Source organism: Rhizophagus irregularis, chromosome 14 (genome assembly GCF_026210795.1).
Source record: "Rhizophagus irregularis chromosome 14, complete sequence".
Lineage (NCBI taxonomy): Eukaryota > Fungi > Glomeromycota > Glomeromycetes > Glomerales > Glomeraceae > Rhizophagus > Rhizophagus irregularis.
This window is the reverse complement of record NC_089442.1, coordinates 4,279,473-4,299,360: the sequence shown is the minus strand read 5'-3', so window position 1 is coordinate 4,299,360 and position 19,888 is coordinate 4,279,473. Positions and strand designations below refer to the sequence as shown.

The window sequence follows — 19,888 nt, the reverse complement described above, 5'->3', positions numbered from 1 at the left end:
TTGTTAATATGCATATATATATACCCGATATGTATCTAATTGGTTACCAGGTATCCGATATCTAAATTATTAGTTACCAACAGTGTTGGAAATTCAATGTGCGGAGTGTGCGCTACGCACAAATTTTAAAAACTCCGCACGCGACCAAAAATTTTTGCGTGCGCTTTGCGCACACAAAAATTTGCATATCTGACACATTCTTGTATATTTTACACATTTCCGCACATTGCATATGAATTTGCGCACATAAAAATTTCAAATAATGTGCGCATTCTGCATGATTTAAAATCTGAATTTCCAACACTGGTTACCAATATGTTATATAATACCCGATATGTGTAGGATTTTTTAATTTAAATAATATTTTGAAATTACATGTTTGTTAATTAAAATTTTGTTCCAATTAATCTATTTCGATATTTTTTATAAGCTTATAATAAATAAAATATAACAAAATACATTGTTTTGCTAAATGTTAGCTTTTATGCAGATCAAATCAGATTAGATCTGTTCGATCTAAAGTTTAATCATTCAATTTATTATATAATCCAATAAAGTAAACTTATTTAAGACTAGATTATAACAAGTATTACATAAAAAAAGAATTATTTTGATTTATGTTTCTTATTTTTTTTTTGATTTGACCTTTTTTTGGTTTTTTTTTTCTTTTTTTACTAGAATTTGTTCTGTTTTGAATTTCTTCTTCATTATTATTTTCATCTTCAATATCATTATCACTATTATTCTGATCATCAGTATTATAGTCATATACTGGAATATTGACATTTGAATAGTTAAATTGTTCAAGTGCATCCTGATTAAGGCACCAACTTGGTACACCTAGGTGGGTGGCACGTTAGATGTATTGTATCTTGATTGACTTGATTGAGCTCTTTTACGTTTTAAAGTTAATGGTTTCTTTTTTAATAATTCGACTGTTGGATCAATTCGGTCGTGTAATAATCTCAAAAGCTTAAATAAATAAATTATTATTAATATTTTTAATAAATAAAACAAATAAAATAAAAATTATACATACTGCAGGAGAACGCCACCATTTATTATGAATGTATATTGATGATGACTTTTGTTTTATAGCTTCCTCAATAATTTCATCATCTTCAACTACTGCAGATTGCGTAATGGGCCATTCTTCCTCAGGATCAGTTTCTTCCCACTCTTCTGAGTGCTGGTAACCTGAATCCTTAAGCAATCTTTACTAGATCCTCCTCCGGATATCTGAGAATATATTTATTTTTATTCTCTATTAAGTAATTTGTTGCGTGCGCCCTTCTTTTCTTCTTCTAATAATGTAATTATAAAATGCAGTAAAGTTAACTAAAATTCTATTTCATATTAATTAAATATTTACTTACCTCTTGCATTCTTGAATTTTTACTTGATCTTCTCTTGTTTTGTTTAACTCTTTCATCTCCTTGATTTTTGATATTACTTGTACGATGTCTAGAACGCCACCGTCCATACAACATTTTTAATAATTTTCTATTCGTAATGCTGTATTTTTTATTTACAATTTTATATAGAGGTGGCAGTAGCTTCGTAACTATATTCTCCTTTTGTTCGACCCAAGTTAGTTTTTCGTCTATTTTATAGATATCTTTTAGTTCTGAGTCGACCCATATAAACACTTCTTGCTATAAAATAATAGGCAAACATAAATAAAATAAAAAAAACCAGAAATAATAAATAAATTATAATAAATAATACTTGCTTTAATCATTTTATATGATGATGAAGACGAAGATAAAGAGGAAGAGGAAGAGGAAGAGGAGTAAGAAGTAAGGAAGAGGAAGTGGAAGAAGAAGAAGAATTAGATTCCCGATCACTATCCATTATTACTTATATATTTTAGTTAAAATATAAAATTTTGATTGAAAAGAGGAGAAAAGGGTTTGTGTAAATTTATATTGATTTCAGAATCATAAAGACACGAAAAACACGAATACGCAAATGTTATGATAGGATGTGTGAATAAGAATTAAACGCGAACTGATTCTAATCTAAAAAAAGAATTAAACGCGAACTAATTCTAATCTAAAAAAAAGAATTAAACGCGAACTGATTCTAATCTAAAAAAAATTAAACGCGAACTAATTCTAATCTAAAAAAGAATTAAACGCGAACTGATTCAATCTAAAAAAAGAACGCGAACTAATTCGAATCTAAAAAAGAATTAAACGCGAATCTGATTTTGAAAGAAAAACGTGACCCTAAAAGAATTGAATGTGTAACTGGATTTCAAAAGGTGTTGAACGCGAACCCTAATTTTGAAAAAATAAGCTTCATTTAAGTAATTGTAACTTTAACTTTCTTGACACTTACATTTTAATAAATATATTTTAATAAAATGAATAATAAAAAAAGTAAAACCTCTACCTCTACCTCTGTGTCTGATTTAGTAAAACCCAAAAAAACTAAAATTGAAATCTCTGTGTCTGATTTAATAAAATCAAAAAAAAGTAAAGTTGAATCATCTGCCTCTGTATCCTATTTAATAAAATCTAAAATGGATAATTCAATAAAATCTAAAAAAACAAAGATGGTCGATTTAATAAAATCCAAAAAAAGGTACCTGTATCCATGTCTTTGTATTCGTTGTAATGGCACAAAGGTTGATTTTCGCACTCAAGAAAATCACACAAAGGAGAAAAGTTTATGGAACTCAGAGAATGCTAGAAAAAATCAGGCAGATACTATTATAGCGAGAAAACAAAGAAAATCCATCATTATTCAAGATGCGAACCCTACAAAAAGCGAAAAAGGGCATTAAATCCTAATCCTAATTCTTTCCAACAAAATAATGTCTTTGATCTTTTCAATGAAGAAACCGATTCATCCCAATCAAATAATAATGAAAACATACATACATTATTTTCATCATCACCATCATTGCCAAATCCTTCTTATTTTCATATTCCAGCACCTGATGAAAATAAGGATAATGATGAATATATATATTATAATGAAGAAGAAGAAAATGAAAATGAATAATATATATATTACAATGAAGAAGAAAGAAGAAAATGATGATGATATGAGGATGATGGTGATAATGATGAGGATAATGGTGATGAAAATAATGGTGCTGAGAATAATGATGGTGAAGATGAAGGTGATTATAATGAAGATGATGATGATGATAATGATGGAAATGATGAGGAGGAGAAGGATGATATAGAAGAATTTTTTGCATCTCCTGAATTTGATAATAATGAAGTATTTGTAATGGAAAGCTTAAGTGATTCTATTAATACTGAGATTATAATATGGTTATTTAAATTTCAACAAAGATTTCGATTACCTGATGTGGCACTTGAAGCATTAATAAAATTCTTACATATTGTACTTACTCGTTTAAATAAATCACAATTTAAAAATTTTCCAGCATCCTTATATCTTGCAAAAAAAATGTTAAATATCTTTCAACCAAAAATGCAGTTAACTGTATGTAACAATTGTCATAAATTATATAATGTTAAAAATATTGTTGAATATAAAGAAGGAGGAAAAACTGCTATTGCAAATTGCCTACATGAAGAATTCCCAAATAATCCAGATCCCAGTCGTCGTAATAAATGCAATAATCCACTTTCTATTCTTAAAAAAAAGAAAGTGGAATAATTGCCAACCTCGATGATTTACCCTAAACCAAGTATTCGTCAACAATTAAGGATGTTATACCAACTACCTGGTTTTGAAAATATGCTAAAATTATCAGGAGTTCAAAGAGAAAGAGTTAATATCTATTCAGATATTTATGATGGTAATGTGTGGAAAACCGCATTTTCTTTTGATGGTAGTCCATTTTTTACATGGAAGCTAGCAGCAACCAATTTAGGTCTTCTTGTTAACCTTGACTGGTTTCAGCCATTTACATATACACAACACAGTACAGGTGCTATATATGCATCTATTTGTAACTACCAAGATCAGAAAGGAATAAACCTGAAAATATTATATATTTGGGTTTTTTGCCAGGTCAAAAAGAAGTGGGATTAGATCGTATTAATCATTATTTAGCCCCTATTGTAGACGAGCTTTTAGAGCTCTGGAGGGGCTGGAGAGTTCCAAAACTTACCATTATCCCTGATGGTCTAGACATTAAAGTTGCATTAATTGTTGGATCGTCGGAGGATATACCAGCCGCGCGAAAGTTGTTTGGACGTGGATCTGCATTAATGAAATGCCATAGGTGTGAGAAACGTAGTGTTTATAGTGAAATTATATAGAAAAAATCACTATGGAGGAGTTCATACTTATGAGTTGAGAACGCGTAATCACATAGAAAACATGTGATATGAATGGTTGCAACGCAATCAAAAATCAAAATTCCTGCAGTAAGATCATTTCAGTTAATATGGTATACGTTGGTCTGAATTGCTTCGTCTTCTATATATGGATCCCATACGTTTTGCTGTAGTGTATCCAATGCATTGCCTTTTTCTTGGTGTAGCAAAATGGATAATTAAATCTATTTTTGTGAGCCAGGGAAAATTAAGTATGGAACAACTTCGAGTGGCACAAAATAGAATGGATCATGTTAAATTACCTTCTGATATTGGTCGTATTCCTCCAAAAATTGCGATTGGAAGTGATGGATTTTCAAACTTAACTGCTGATCAATGGAAAACCTTTATTATGATTTATTCTTACAGCTATCTTGTGGGATATGTTAGATGATAATGACAGAAAGATTTTAGGATATTTTGTTCGAGCATGTAATCTTTAGGTAACAAAATTTATTACTGAAGATGATTTAAAAGAAGCCTGAAGAGATTAAAAGATTATATATGGCTTATAGGAAAATGCACATATGGACCAGAATTCGTAACAAGTAATATACATCTTTCGCTTCACATTCCCTGATTGCTGTCGTGATTATGGTCCTATATATAGTTTTTGGCTTTTTCCATTTGAGAGACTTAACGGATATATAGGTAGGATACTTGATGATTTTGTTGTCTTCTGATATCTTTTTTTTAAAAAAAATATAATCTATTATCTTTAGGATCATATCCCAACAGTAACCGAAAAATAGAACCTGAATTGATGAAAATTGTCCTTAAAAATACTTTAGTTGATTATCATCTAACATGTAAATGGACATCCGGCCTTTTAGATGAATCTCTTTGCTTTCTTGTAAAAAAAAAGATGTAGGTAGTTTGGCACTTACAGCAGAAAGAGAAGAGTTACAATATTTCCTATCCATGAGACATAGCACATCTAAAATATATGGTACTGAAGCAATACCAGGTCAACTGCTTAAACCATCATATTTAAGAGTTGTTATTCCTTCAGAATTGCGAATGTTTCTATGTGAATGGTATGAAATGTTGTATGAGAAAGATCATGATGAAATATTAGGATTTATGGACTTACAAATTAACCAGCATGCAAGATTACAAATTGGCTCAGAAATATTTGGATCTGTGATTGCAGGTCGTCATGAAACAAATTCAACTATTCTTGCGAAATGGAAAGCATTTAGTGATGAAACAATTGACATATATCCAGGAGAGGTTCAATATTACTTTGAACATACACTTAGGTTACCTGAAGGGTCAAGAACTCATCTTTTGGCATATGTCAAATGGTATAAGAATGCACCTTCCTCTGATATTCGGTTTAAACATAGGTTTATAGAACCAGAATTATCAAACACTGAATTATGGAAGGGTGAATACTATGAGGAAGGTTGTGATTCACTAATAGCGGTCCATAGAATATTATGTAGAGCCACAAAAATTAGAAACATTCGAGTCGGTAAACAAAATTATATATCAATAATGCCATTAAATAGAAAATTTAATTTATAAATATTAATTCCGGATTGAATGTTTTTTACAATTATACAAACAATAAAACGTGATGAAACATAATTGACTGAAACATTCCTTAATAGTTAACTTGAAACTAAAAATAGTTAGTCTTATTAGTCAACATGTACATCCCTCACATACAGCACTATAACAGGTATGTCAAATATATCATTATACTGAAATTACTGATATTACTTTTCTTATAGTGGATAAGTATATATGTTGAGTTATACATAATTAGATAATTAGATCTTTTAATTTGATATTAATCTACACCGTAAATGGAACTTAATTCGAACTTAATTCGATCTTAATTTACACCGTTTTAGAATAGTATCAAACAATTAGACAAATGATTGATATACCGATATTACCGATATTTAATATACTGATATTCAATATACTGATATATCAATATAGGTGGTCGAATAAAGAAGTATCTATATTTTTTTAAACGATGACTTTATTAGTGCTGAGAATTATCGATATCTAGTGGCTTGAGTTTTCGCAACACGTTTCCTATTTACATTGATACAAACTACACATCATCTTTTTCTTTACCTACAATACCTGCCAATTCTATTTTCCCACCATTACCAACTATTCGTCACATCAAAATATTATTCGTCTTTCAACGTTCCAGATACGAGGTTGTTCAAATTAGTCCACGCCGTGGTTTGAAATCCCGTTTTTATTTATCAGCTCGTCCTGACTTCTTAGTTGTAATCCCTTTCCTAATTCATCTTCTATCCCGATTTGATATACTATTCATCATATCCTTTTCATTGGTGACGAATTTCGTTCTTAAGAACACCACATCTCCTTCTTCAAAATCTTCAATTTGAGTTACTTTAAGGTATACCACCCCGTCAGGTCAGCATCATTTAATCTTATTACAACCATAACTTCCTTTATGATGTATTTTTGCGTTAAATGTTTGGTAGACTCATGGATGTAACAGATAATTGAGTTTTTGTTTTTAGTTTTAGTGGAATGTAATAAAAAATGAATAATCTAATGTTGTGAGTTTTATAGCTTTATTTTTTAAAGCTTCCAAATTCTAAATATTACGATTTGTTTATTTTGAAAGAAAAAAAGGAGGAATGCGAAGCAATACGAATTTTTTCTCATGAAAAAAAAGTGGCTTCGCTATAATCACAAGAAGATGACAGTGAAAAAGAAATCTCACACATTTTTCATAAGTTTTTTTACAAAATCCCTATATCTCATACTTCCTTATAGAAAAATATGAAATTACCAAATCATCATCTTAAAAAAAATACATGTTAAATCTTACATCTTTATAAACAAAAAAAAAATATTTTTTCTAATAATTTACAGAGACGTTTATTTTTTTTAATGAAAAAGGAGTATGAAAAATGGGGAATTTGATTCTTTCTTAAAACGGTTCAGGCCCTTATAATTTACAAGGAATAAACCCGTTGATTGCAAGAAAGAAAATTTTTTTTCTTTTTGCAATTTATAACCGGTTTAAATAATCGAAATAGAGCTGCATATTGTTTGAAAACGATAATCCAAATTTTTTTTTACTTGTATAACAAACATAAAAATGAATTTTTTTAAAAAAAATTTTTTTTTATTTATAAGACCCATCTTCCCATGGGGCTATAATTTAAGATTCAATCCAAATAGAAATCGAAAAGGAATAGGAATCTGGATCTGAATCGATTACATATTTTTTCCTATTTTGGCCAGGCAGATCCAACTAAAAAAGAATATACGTTGCAAGTGTTTTGAAGATCTTAACTCGAGAACTTTATGGGAACATATAAAAATAAAAATAATATAGAATCCTTTAATAAAATTCATAAAAGGTATTTTGTAAAACATCTTACAGATTACAGAATAGGAAAAAGGCATTATACCTGACGTAATATGCCATAATAATTACGGCTACAAATTTCTTTTTTTTTTTATTTTTAAATAGTAACGCATTTTTATTAATTATTTATTAGTAAATACATAATTATATAAAAATACTTAGAGCCTAATCCAAAAAAAAGATTAAACCCTATAACTAAGTATTCTGTAACAAAATCTAAAAAAAAATAAAAAATTTTAGTATATACTAAACTCATGATGTAATGTTTATCAATATCTATTATTTTTTTTTTTGGATAAAAATTATTTATAACTGATAAGGTGCAAATTCGATAAAAAAGAGAATAAGCTCTACTCTATAATCTATAATCGAATCGAGGATTAAGAATAAATTTATAAATCAAAAAAAATCATAATTTTATATATAATCTAAATCTATAATAAATAGAAGAATATAAATTTTTCGAAGTTAATTTGTCTAGTAAAATCTAACCAAAAAAGAATATACTGGGTAAGTGTTTCGATGATCATTTAGACACTACTCCATAGTAATTAACTTTATTCGTACACTGTAATACATTTTTACAAAGTACAAAACCAATAAGAAATCAGTAGCTGTTTTCTATACCAGAATAAAAAAATTTTTTTTTTAAATTTCGGTTTAAAAAAAAACCGAAAAAAATAGATTTATTAAAAAAAAAAAAAATTTTTTATTTATTATTTTAATCGTTTTTTTAAGAGAATATACAAAATCTATAAAATAAATCTTTATTTAGTTTGGTAATACCATTACCTCCTTCCATACTAAAGCCATTACACATACAGTAACGTTATACTGAATAGAAATTTCTACAGAAGAAACTTTATTAAATGGGAATGAAGATTATGAAATGGTTTTAAGAGCCGTAAATGTACTTAAATTTCAACTTGAACAAACAAAAGAAGATATCAAAAAATAAAAGATATAAAATAACGTGCTCTATCAGATCCGGAAATGTTTATTGAAAAATTGCGCGATGGGACCCATGAAAAAATTTCCGAACGCCAGTATATATTTGGTGTTCCACAAGTCGATTGGAAATATCATACCCGGCCTTCACAGTATAAGCCACCGCCACGTCCAGGGCGAGAAGTTTCCAAGTCATCGACAAGTGATGATGAAAAATCACCTGACCCCGCTGAATTTGTTCATAAAAAAGCTCAAGTTAAGTTCCCCCAAATACGGTTTTGTCAACTCGTACTAAAAGGAAAACTAACCTAGTTTTTGATGATAACACACTTCCACAGAGCATTGGGTCAAATAAAAAAGGAAAACAGTCATTATATAGCACACCAGTTAAAAAAGAGGGGAGATAAGAAATGAATCGGCGAGTGCAGTTTCAAATAGATCAATGTTTAATACTCCTATTACTATTGCAAGCAGAGTTATTCACCTACTTTAACATCATCAAATCGAAGAAATAATAAAAAGAAATCTAGTGATCTCAAATTATCAGAAGGTTCGCCAAAAACGGGAAATTATAATATACCTTGGACGGATGAAGAACAACGTCGACTGGTAGAATTACTTGCGATTTAGAAAATTTCTGAAGCTTTAGGAACAAGAACACCGAAGCAGGTGGCTAGCAGGTTTGCGGCAGCAACAACAAAAAATTCACAACCAAAGAATAAAAAAACTGGGACCAAAATCGATATTACCTTCCGAAAAAAACCTCGACATTTGAGGATATCTGGATTATCGTATTTGGAAGCTCGACCACCACCAACAGTTTATATGCCCGATGATGATGATGAAAGTAGTATCAAGAATGTAATGATGTCAGTGGGTCGCCTACAGGACAATGATATACAACAGATGTGTAATTTTATTACGGGACCAGTGCATTATGGTTTTTGTTGTGATGGATGTCATATGGATCCAATAATTGGAACACGATATCTTTTTAATGAATGTGATGAAAGTCTTGAAGTTGTTCTATGTGAAGAATGTTTTGTCGAAGGATCTTTTGAGAATGAATATCACTAGAAAACGCACAAGTTTACATTAATCACAAATCCTATAACACCACATATTGATAAAGATTATGTACCAGAAAATGTTGGAGAATATAATTATTTAGGTGTTGCACCTCCCTCTACATCGTAATATATTCTTACATCGTAATAACGTTTTTAAAAAAAATTGTGCTATAATAGATGTGATTTTTTTAAAAAAAAAGAAAAAAAAAATTGTATCACGTAATCAGTTTGCCGATCGATCTTTTTTTTTCAATTCGATAAAAAAAGTCTAATAAAAAAAAATATCTTTACTTGAACCTGACTTCGTAAAGTATATTTTTTTTTAAAAAAAAGTGTTAACATTTCGTTATAAATGTTTTTTAATACACTTAGAAAAAAAAAAATAAAAAATTAAAAGAAAGTCCGGTTCATCATTTTATTAGGCAACTTCTTGGAATTAGACGAACTGACAGTATGTAAGTAGGGTGACGTGCATATGTTTTTTTTTAAAAAAAGTTTTTTTTAAAATTTTTCTCTTATTTTTTGTAGATATCGGTCCTTCGGCTTTGGACTTCGGATATTAACTTCTTGGACTTCGGTTGGATTTCTCGACGTTGGGGCCTTCTTTTGTAGGTCGGCAATGAATTGGTAAGTTTTGAAAATTTAAATTTATTTATTTTTGATTTTTTATTATTTTGATTTTATTTTGATTTTTTTTCTTTTTTTTTGCAGGTATTGAACTTTCCGAACTCTGGATGATATGATCGGTAAGTTTCGAAAGTTTAGTTTACTTTCGAAACATTTCTTGAAATTTTTTTATTTTGTTTTGAAGAAACTAACCGTTTCTTCTTTTGTCTATTTTGTAGGAATTGTCTTTAAGATTTTTTGGATCAGCTTTTCAAGTAAGTTTCGAAGTTTCTCTTCGAAACTTTTTTTTTAAAAATTTTTTTTAAAATTAATTTTTTTTTATTGTAGGTTGTACTTATAATTAGACGTTATAACTCATGATGGGATCGGTGAAGTGTTTGGTAATGGTGACTCCAGTAAGGCACAGAAGCATATGACGACGAGGATGAACCTGATATATCTTGATCCAGCTTGAAACGAAACTGGACTTTAAGGTAGTGAGAAATGGGAAAAGGGGGTTTTTTTGTTATTTTAAACTTAAGAAACGAACTAACGTTTCTTTTCATTATTTTTTTTTTGTAGGACGCGTACTAGAAGGGCGCCGGCTTGAATACTACGACGGACTACTTTAAGGTAGTAAGAACGGGAAAAGGAGGGATTTTTTTATTTTAAATATGAGAAACGAACTAACGTTTCTTTAATTATTTTTTTTGTAGGACGCGTAGAAAGGGGGATAGAGGAAGGTGATTTTGTTAGAACCAAGATTCTTATCTTGGTTTATTTATTTATTTTTTTATTTTATGGAACGGTTTACTAACCGTTCCTTTCTTTCTTTTATAGGTTCGGGTAGACATCCGACGAATGGAACCAAGATTCGTAAGTATTCCGAATCTTGGTTTTTTTTTCTTTTTTTTAATATTATGAACGGTTACTAACCGTTCCTTTTCTTTTTTTCATAGATTTGGGTGGGTTTCCAAAGAACCGAAAGAAGGAACCAAGATTCGTAAGTATATACGAATCTTAACGGATTGGTAAGTTTCGAAGTTTCACTTCGAAACTTTTTAATTAAATTAATTTTTTTTTATTAATACTTTTATCTTTTTATCATAGGTTGTATTTCCTGGACACGAAGATTGGTAAGTTTCGAAGAATAACTTCGAAACTTTTCTTTGTCCCAGAGTATTGAGTTAATTTAATAGACTTTAGTATATAGATTGTTATAGTGTAATTTAATGTATATAGATTGTTTAATATAGTGTAATTTAATAAAATAATTTGTTATTCAATAATATTTAGCATCGTTATATTAACATATATAAATAATAGTAAAATATTGATATGATGTTTATTATCTTTAAAATAATGTACATCGTAATGTATGGGTAATGAACATTTTGAATTGGCGATGAACATCAAATATTGTGACATCGGTAGTACATTGCAGGTCAGCATTTCTTTATGATGTACATCAAGTGGCCGATGTACATTTGATGAACATTTTTCCCGTGACTTCCTGATGTAATTATGTCAGTATAAATGAATTACGTTGCGTCAATACGCAATTCGGCATTGTGCCGTAATATTACGGCATTTGAAAATGAGAAGTATACTTATAAATATGTAAATTAGGATATATGGTTAGAATAATCTCATACTGTGTTCTTATGTAACCGATCTGCGCCAAGCCTAGATATCAATATTGCAAATCAGTGACATATTGAGTATGACTAGTACCTCATTATTAGACCGGTGGCGATATTTATTTATTTTTATTAAGAACGTTCACACAGTAAGTTTTTTTCGCTCCAATCCTTCTATTTCTTGCATTTTATTCTTTTAATGTTTCTTTTTTTATGATATTTCAGTCTTCCAGTTGATTTTAAAACATGTAAATTTATTATTTTCATTTATTTTAACTTCTTTGTTCTGTTCCTTATTAACTTTATTTTATTTTACCTTGATTTTATTCTTTAGTTTGTCTTTTGATTTTATTCTTTGGGTTTGTTATCTTGATTTTGTTCCTTGGATTTATCCTTTACTTTAGACTTACTTAGCTTCTTTTAAGAAAAAGATGAAACGTTCAAGACATACCAAATACAATGCAAAGAAACGATTACAAAAGACATCTATGGTACTTTTCATTTTACTTCTAAAAATATAAACAATTCCACTATAATCTAATATCAGAATTTTATAATTAAACAGCAAGTTCAAGATACGAATTCTTCTTCTCAAACAATAGCTTTTGATCTTATAGAGGTATATGATATTATCATTTATAAACTGGATGATTTACTGATCTAGTTTAATATATAAATGAATCAGGATGATGATCCATTTATATACTACTAGATCTAATACTTATATAAATAAGTAATTTAACGAGACAAATTTTTTTTTAATTTATAATTAAGCAACAAACTCAAGATGATGTTAGTTCCTCATCTGTTAGTTCCTCCTCGCCTGTTGAAGTAAAAACAAACATAATATTTAATCCTTTGCAGGTATATATTATCTTTGATATGTCATAAAATATAAAATATAAATAAAATAATCTATATTGTATAATTTAAGCATCGAACTCAAGGAGGTTCCAGAGATTTAAGTACCTCAGATATAGTTCGATATATGAAAAATGAATGGTCAAGTGTTCCGCTTTGCGCTTTTTGCCGAATATCTTCTAATGTAACAACAATTTCAATTATGAAAGATATTTCAGTAATGGATTTATTAATTGAATGCTTAATAAGGGAATCAAGACAATCTAAAAATAATAATGACATTCCTGAAATTCCTTTAGAATTTTATAATCTTGCTAAAAGTATTACTGAATCAACTAATGATCAATTAATGAACAATAATAATGATATGTGGATTAAATTTGGTCAATGGTTGGAATTAAAAAAGCCAATTAGTAAAAGTGATGTACATCAACATCTTAAATCACAATGGAAGAGACTTTCACATGCTGCTGAAATTCGAAATTCTAAAGTTTTGGAAATATCCAAAGAAATTTTAGAAATTGAGAAAAAAAATCAACTATAAATAAAAAAAATGATTGTATCAGCACAAGATAATAATATTAAGAACTTTCGTTATGTAACAAATTCTGAATGTATTGTTGATGGTTGTGGTAAAACTTTGGTTCATCTGGATGGACTTGATGATTTTAATGCTGTCATTGAAGCAACCAAAGCCATAAATAGTTATTATTTTCATATGTTGGACAATCCAATCCATCGAAGTAGAAGTTTTTGGAAAAATCTTGCTGAACGATTTGGAGCTTTCATTAGTTATGGTGATCTTCCATATACTACTTCTGATACTGCCAGCTCTCATAATATTGATCATCAGAATTGTGTTAACGATCTACTTTTTGCACTACAACCAATATCAAATAGTGTAAACAGATTTGTTAACAAATATTATGAACATTATTATACAAAACTAAGCAAGTTAACAATAGGACCATTTGTACCGAGAACTTTTGGAATTTTTCCCACAATAGCTATTAATTTTAACGTAATCAGTAATTACCATTGGGATAGTAATGATGATCCAAATGGACTTTGTTTTTTGGTAGCTTTGGGAGATTTTGAGGGAGGCGAATTATGTTTTCCTCAACTTCAAATCCTGGTAAAATTAAAACCAGGACAAATTGTTGCATTTCCTTCTTATTTGCTATTACATGGCAACCTTCCGATTATTAGAGAGATAAGATTCAGTATAGTTTATTTTGTGCATGCGAATTTTTTATCTAAAAAATTTGAGAATTTTCATAATCATTAAAATACAAGATCTTTATAATTCTCAAGGTCATAATCCAAAACGAATTTTACTTAAAAAAGCACAACAATTTCAAATTGAGGAGGAATCATCAGAAAATTCAACAGATAAAAGAAGATACAAAGATGGTAAATATATATTTTTATTGTTTGTTTTTTTTTTAAATAAATAAATATCTAATTTGTAAATTATTTTAGATTTGATAAAAGGACGAAGAGGTTTAAGACATGAAGATCTTTTGGAATAGAAATCATAAATAAAATTAGAAATACGAAATTTTCTTTGAAGATTGTTTTGCTGTTTATGTTTGATAGGGTAAATTTCTGAATTATTTTTCAAGTAATTCATGGTAGGTACTTTGACTCCTGAATTGAAATTTGATAAAGTAATTTACTTAGTCACAAAATAAAAGAACAGTCTAAAAAGAATTTTTGATTAAGTCTAAAGTAATAGGAGTAATCATTTTATGTTCTTGGGGACGATTATTTCCTCCCATGCGACTTAATCATTATATTTTATTATTTTATAAACTTTTTTAATTTAATTTTTATTTATTTATTTATTTTTTTTTATTCTAAATTTTTATTATTAAAATTATGATTCATTTAATTTAGCTGTACTTATTAAAGAATATTAAAGAATTATAGAAGGGTTGATTGGCGAATAATTAAATTTATTCATATTTTAGATAAAGAATTGAAATTTCACTTTATTGCTTTTTTTATTATTACTTTTGCATTATTTTAATTGTTAAATAGAAAATTTAATTTATAGATTAATTCTGGATTGAATACGTATTTTACAATAAATTATACAAACGATAAAAAGCGTGAAACATAGTTGACTGAAACATTTCTTAATAGTTTAAACCTGAAACTAAAATTAGTTAGTCTAATTAGTCAACATGTACATCCCATCACATGCAGCATATATGAATTCTTTCATTTGATATAACTGGTCAAATATATCATTATACTGGAACTTAATTCGATTTTAATTTACGCCATTTTAGAATAGTATCGAACAATTAGACAAATGATTGATAACAAACTTATAAAATTAACTACACATGAAATTCGTATTGTCTTCAGTTGACATAGCGATATTTAATATACTGATATTCATATACCGATATACTAATATAGGTATAATTGTAATATAATTAAGGAATATGACTTAAAATATTACATTTTTTTTAAAGAAAAATACCTCTTAAATATAATTGCTTTGTTTTACAATCGATGAATAGCAAAAATATATAATTACAATTATTGCTATAACAAAAATATTAATTCTATATTTTTTATTTATAGAATTTTTTATTTAGATATTATTAACATGTTTCAAATAAATTGATAAATAAAAATATGTGTATGTGTAATGATCAGTTAAATATTTTTTAGTTTTATTGTAAGGTTAAAATTAACCAATAAAATCACATTGATCTTTATGCATAATGTAATAATATAAACCAATTAAGATCATTTTGATTATATGCATATGATATCTAAAAATAGATAAATTTTGTGTTTACTAATGCGTGATTTTTTTTGTTTATTTTCAAAGATACACTTTTCTTTCTTATTAAAAATACTATACTTTTCTTTACAGTATTTTTGTTTGTCACTTCTTTTCTCTTTTATTCAAGTATACTTTAATTATCTTTTACAATATTAACAATACTTTACCACTTTAGTTTATATATTCAACATAGTAAGACATATCTATTCACGAAATGTACCTACCATTCACATACAAAAGAAGAGAATAAAAGAAAAAAAAAATGTACGCAACTACCCACATACAAAAAAGAGAAAAGCTGCTTTTAAATAATAGTAGAGCTATTAAGCAAGGTATGAAAATAGGATATACACGTATTTTTCATATTTTCTTTACAATATGTTGTGGTTTGAGTCTTTTTTTGTGGTATAAGTGTGAATATATTTTTCAACGGCCATGTATCTATTGCTTGTTAAATATATTTGCAATTTCTTGTCTTTCTTTGTTAGACTGTGGTATTACAATATGAAGTGTAAATATATTTTTCAACGGCCATGTATCTATTGCTTGTTAAATATATTTACAATTTCTTTTGTAATATTTGCTTTAGCCTGGAGGAAAATGTTATGAAATAGGGCTGGATATTTTATGACATTTTCTGCCTTCCAATTACTTTGTCCGGGGGTAGCCTGACAATTTGTCGTTATCCGTCAGTTGTAGCAACCAGCATTTTTTTACAATATTATGATTTTAAGAAACAAAATTTTTTCAAAAATTTAAAGAAAGAACTAATTTAAAAATATTATTTTATTATTCTTTACAAATGCTGGCGCTGGAGTTATTTTTTCTCTCACTTATCAAATCCCAACATGTCCAAAGACTAATCATGTAGTACGCTGTGGTCTGGAACCACCCAAGATTTTTGACTACTTAGGGATGAAGTTGTAGGGTACTTGTACCTGATAGGCCAGCCTCCTCTGACTTAAGGTCTCATTAATTGGGAGACGAGGTGGTTCCTAAGTATCTTCCACATCAAGAGCGGACATTTTTTGATACTATACATAAAGATGGTAATTCTATATCTGCGAATTCAAGAAAAAAAAATCTAAATCAAAAGATGTCAAGGTAATCTAAACATTCTTTTAGAAAAATTTAATCAAAGTTTAAATTGGTTTATATATAGTAATTTTAAGAAAAAGAAAATCTAATCATGTATTTTTAGAAGAATATGGAAGTAACGCATATCAAGGTAATTTAAATATTTATTTTTTTATTTTATTAAAAAAATAAATTAATATATTTAATAGCAAACTTCAAAAAAAGGTGAAATAAATATAAAGGTATATTTTTTACTAATTTTTATTTAAATTATTAATATTTTTAATACTTCTTTTCTTTTTTTTAACCTACTAATGTTTGTTTTTACTAATATATTTTACTACTAAATATACTAACATTTTCTATTACTAACCATTTTTTATGTTTCTTTTCTTTTATTAACATTTCTAATATCATTCCTTTTCTTTTACAAATTCGTTTAACAATATTTATACTAATATCTTTATTATTACTAATATACTTTACTATTTCTATTTCTTTCTTTTAAATATTAAAAAGATAAAAATAAGCAGCAAATAACCGAACACATTATTTGTAGATAACAGATATACATAATTCTAATTATTTATATGGCTAGAATAATTTTTATATACTTTTTTGTAATTTTATTTTTTTGTAATTTTTTATTATTAATTAAAAATAATAAAACTTTTAGTACTATTAAATAAATTAATATTATAATTGAATTTAAATTATGGATTTATTAGTATTTATATTATTGCATAAAATAAATATTGTACAAGTGTATAATATCTATCCGATATTTTACTATAATATACCGGGTACCTGACAATTGACTACCCGATATGTATATGATGTTTATAATATATGTCACTGATTTTCTATATTTCTACTACATATATCAGGTACCTGATATATGTAGTATTGTTAAATATCATACACATATTTCACATTTATTGTACACATATCAGGTATCCGATATGTACCCAAGTTTACCACAATTTTGACCAGTGATTCTATATCTATCTGTCTGATATCTGTATGATATCTGTATAATATATATATGATATATATCATAATATATTGGGTACCCAATAAGTCTATAATATGTGACCAATATTTAACTACCCGATATATGTAAGATGTATATATGATGTTTGCAATATATGTCACCGATTTTCTACATTTCTACTACACTTATCGGGTACCCGATATGTGTAGTATTGTTAAATATCATACATATATATCACATATATTGTACACATATCAGGTACCCAATATGTACCCGATAGCATTAATTTTGACCAGTGCTAAAAAAAAGAAAGGGAATGTTAATTACGTTCCCTTAAGTAAAAATAAAAATAATAAAAATAAAAGAAATGAACTTACTGTAGTTCATTTTTTTTTTAAATCCTGGTCATTCAGCTTCATCTCACGTTCAGGTTTCCTAAAAAAAAGAAAGAGAACGTTAATTACGTTTTCTTAAGTAAAAATAAAAAATAAAAATAAAAGAAACGAACTTACTATAGTTCATTTTTTTTTTAAATCCTGATCATTCAGCTTCGTCTTACGTTTAGATTTCCTAAAAAAAAGAAAGAGAACGTTAATTACGTTTTCTTAAGTAAAAATAAAAAAAATAAAAATAAAAGAAATGAACTTACCATAGTTCTTTTTTTTTTAAATCCTGGTCATTCAGCTTTGTCTCACATCCAGGTTTCCTAAAAAAAAGAAAGGGAACGTTAATTAGTATGTTTCTTTAAGTAAAAATAAAAAAAAATAAAAAAAAAATGAACTTACCATAGTTCATTTTTTTTTAAAATCCTGGTCGTTCAGTTTCGTCTCACGTCCAGGTTTCCTAAAAAAAAAGGGAACGTTAATTAGTATATTTCCTTAAGTAAAAATAAAAAAAACAAAAAAAAGAAATAAACTTACTATAGTTCGTTCTTTTTTTAAATCCTGGTTATTCAGCTTCGTCTCACGTCCAGGTTTCCTAAAAAAAAAGAAATGTTAATTACGTCCCCTTAAGTAAAAATAAAAAAAGTAAAAATAAAAGAAACGAACTTACCATAGTTTGTTCTTTTAAATTCTGGTCGTTCAGTTTCTTCGTCTCATGTCCAGGTTTTCTAAAAAAAAAGAAAGGGAACGTTAATTATGTTCCCTTAAGTAAAAAAGATAAAATAAAAATAAAAGAAACGAACTTACCATAGTTCATTCTTTTAAATTCTGGTCGTTCATTTATTTTATGTCCAGGTTTATAAAAAAGAAGTAACGTTAATTACGTTCCCTTAAATAAAAAATAAAAACTTAAAAAAAGAAAACAAACTTACCATAGTTCATTCATTTTTTTTAAATCCTGGTTGTGTCGTTAGGCTTCGTTCGTCTAGACTTCCTACTAAAAAAAAAGAAACCGTTAATTACGTTCCTTCAAGTAAAAATAACAAAAAAAAAATGAACTTACCTAGTTTATTCTTTTAAATCTTGATCGTCCAGCTTCATCCGTTCGTTCAAAAAAAGGTTTTTTAAAAAAAATTTGATCCGAATCTGTTCAGATCAGATCAGATCTTCTTGTGTTATGATTTGATCTGATCTGAAATTGATCAGATCAGATTTTTTTAAATCTGATCTGGTTTACAGATCAGAATTTTGAAAACTGAACTGAATCTGACTCAGATCAAATCTGCGGATTCAGATCAGATCAGATTTTTTTGGAGCACTAGTTGTAATACTATTTATATATTAGAAAATGAAAACTATAATATCTAGAAAATAGTAATTTATCGCTATAGCGAAATTTCGCTAGTCTGATATATCATGTGACTTTATATAGCTAATTAAACTATCAATAAACTAGTCTGACTAATCATTTAATCATTTGCACGTGATTTTTTTTTTGAATGATATCAATCTGATCAAAAAATTTCTTTCTCACGCTCTCTTATTTTTTTTCTTTATACTCTTTTATAATTCCAAAAATCGTCACTCTTTTTTTACCTATACCCGAAATATCATGAATGAAGAAATATTGGAACCTATAGTTAATGAAGGTAAGAAAACATGGAAAATGTCATTATAATTAGGGTATGGAATTAGGGTACAGAATTAGGGTTAGGGTTAAGGTATGGAATTAGGGTTAGGGTTAGGGTTAGGGTATGGGATTAGGGTTAGGGTTAGGGTTAGGGTATGGGATTAGGGTATGGGATTAGGGTATGGGATTA

At 27.8% G+C, this 19,888-nt stretch overlaps 2 protein-coding genes across 2 annotated transcripts; both read left to right on the top strand.

The window, feature by feature from the left end:
• Positions 1 to 9,073: 9,073 nt before the first annotated feature.
• Positions 9,074 to 10,419, top strand: OCT59_006620 (uncharacterized protein; the record flags this gene model as incomplete). The annotated part of the gene is made up of 6 exons (XM_066141384.1): positions 9,074 to 9,106; positions 9,262 to 9,670; positions 9,764 to 9,824; positions 10,124 to 10,156; positions 10,230 to 10,328; positions 10,413 to 10,419. The coding sequence occupies 6 exons, from the start codon at positions 9,074 to 9,076 to the stop codon at positions 10,417 to 10,419; spliced, it is 642 nt and encodes a 213-aa protein (XP_065998174.1).
• Positions 10,420 to 12,435: 2,016 nt separating this feature from the next.
• Positions 12,436 to 14,340, top strand: OCT59_006619 (uncharacterized protein; the record flags this gene model as incomplete). Its single annotated transcript, XM_066141383.1, has 7 exons — positions 12,436 to 12,438; positions 12,513 to 12,566; positions 12,722 to 12,811; positions 12,882 to 13,298; positions 13,395 to 14,031; positions 14,105 to 14,221; positions 14,291 to 14,340. 7 exons carry the CDS (start codon positions 12,436 to 12,438, stop codon positions 14,338 to 14,340), a joined length of 1,368 nt encoding a protein of 455 aa, XP_065998173.1.
• Positions 14,341 to 19,888: the final 5,548 nt, after the last annotated feature.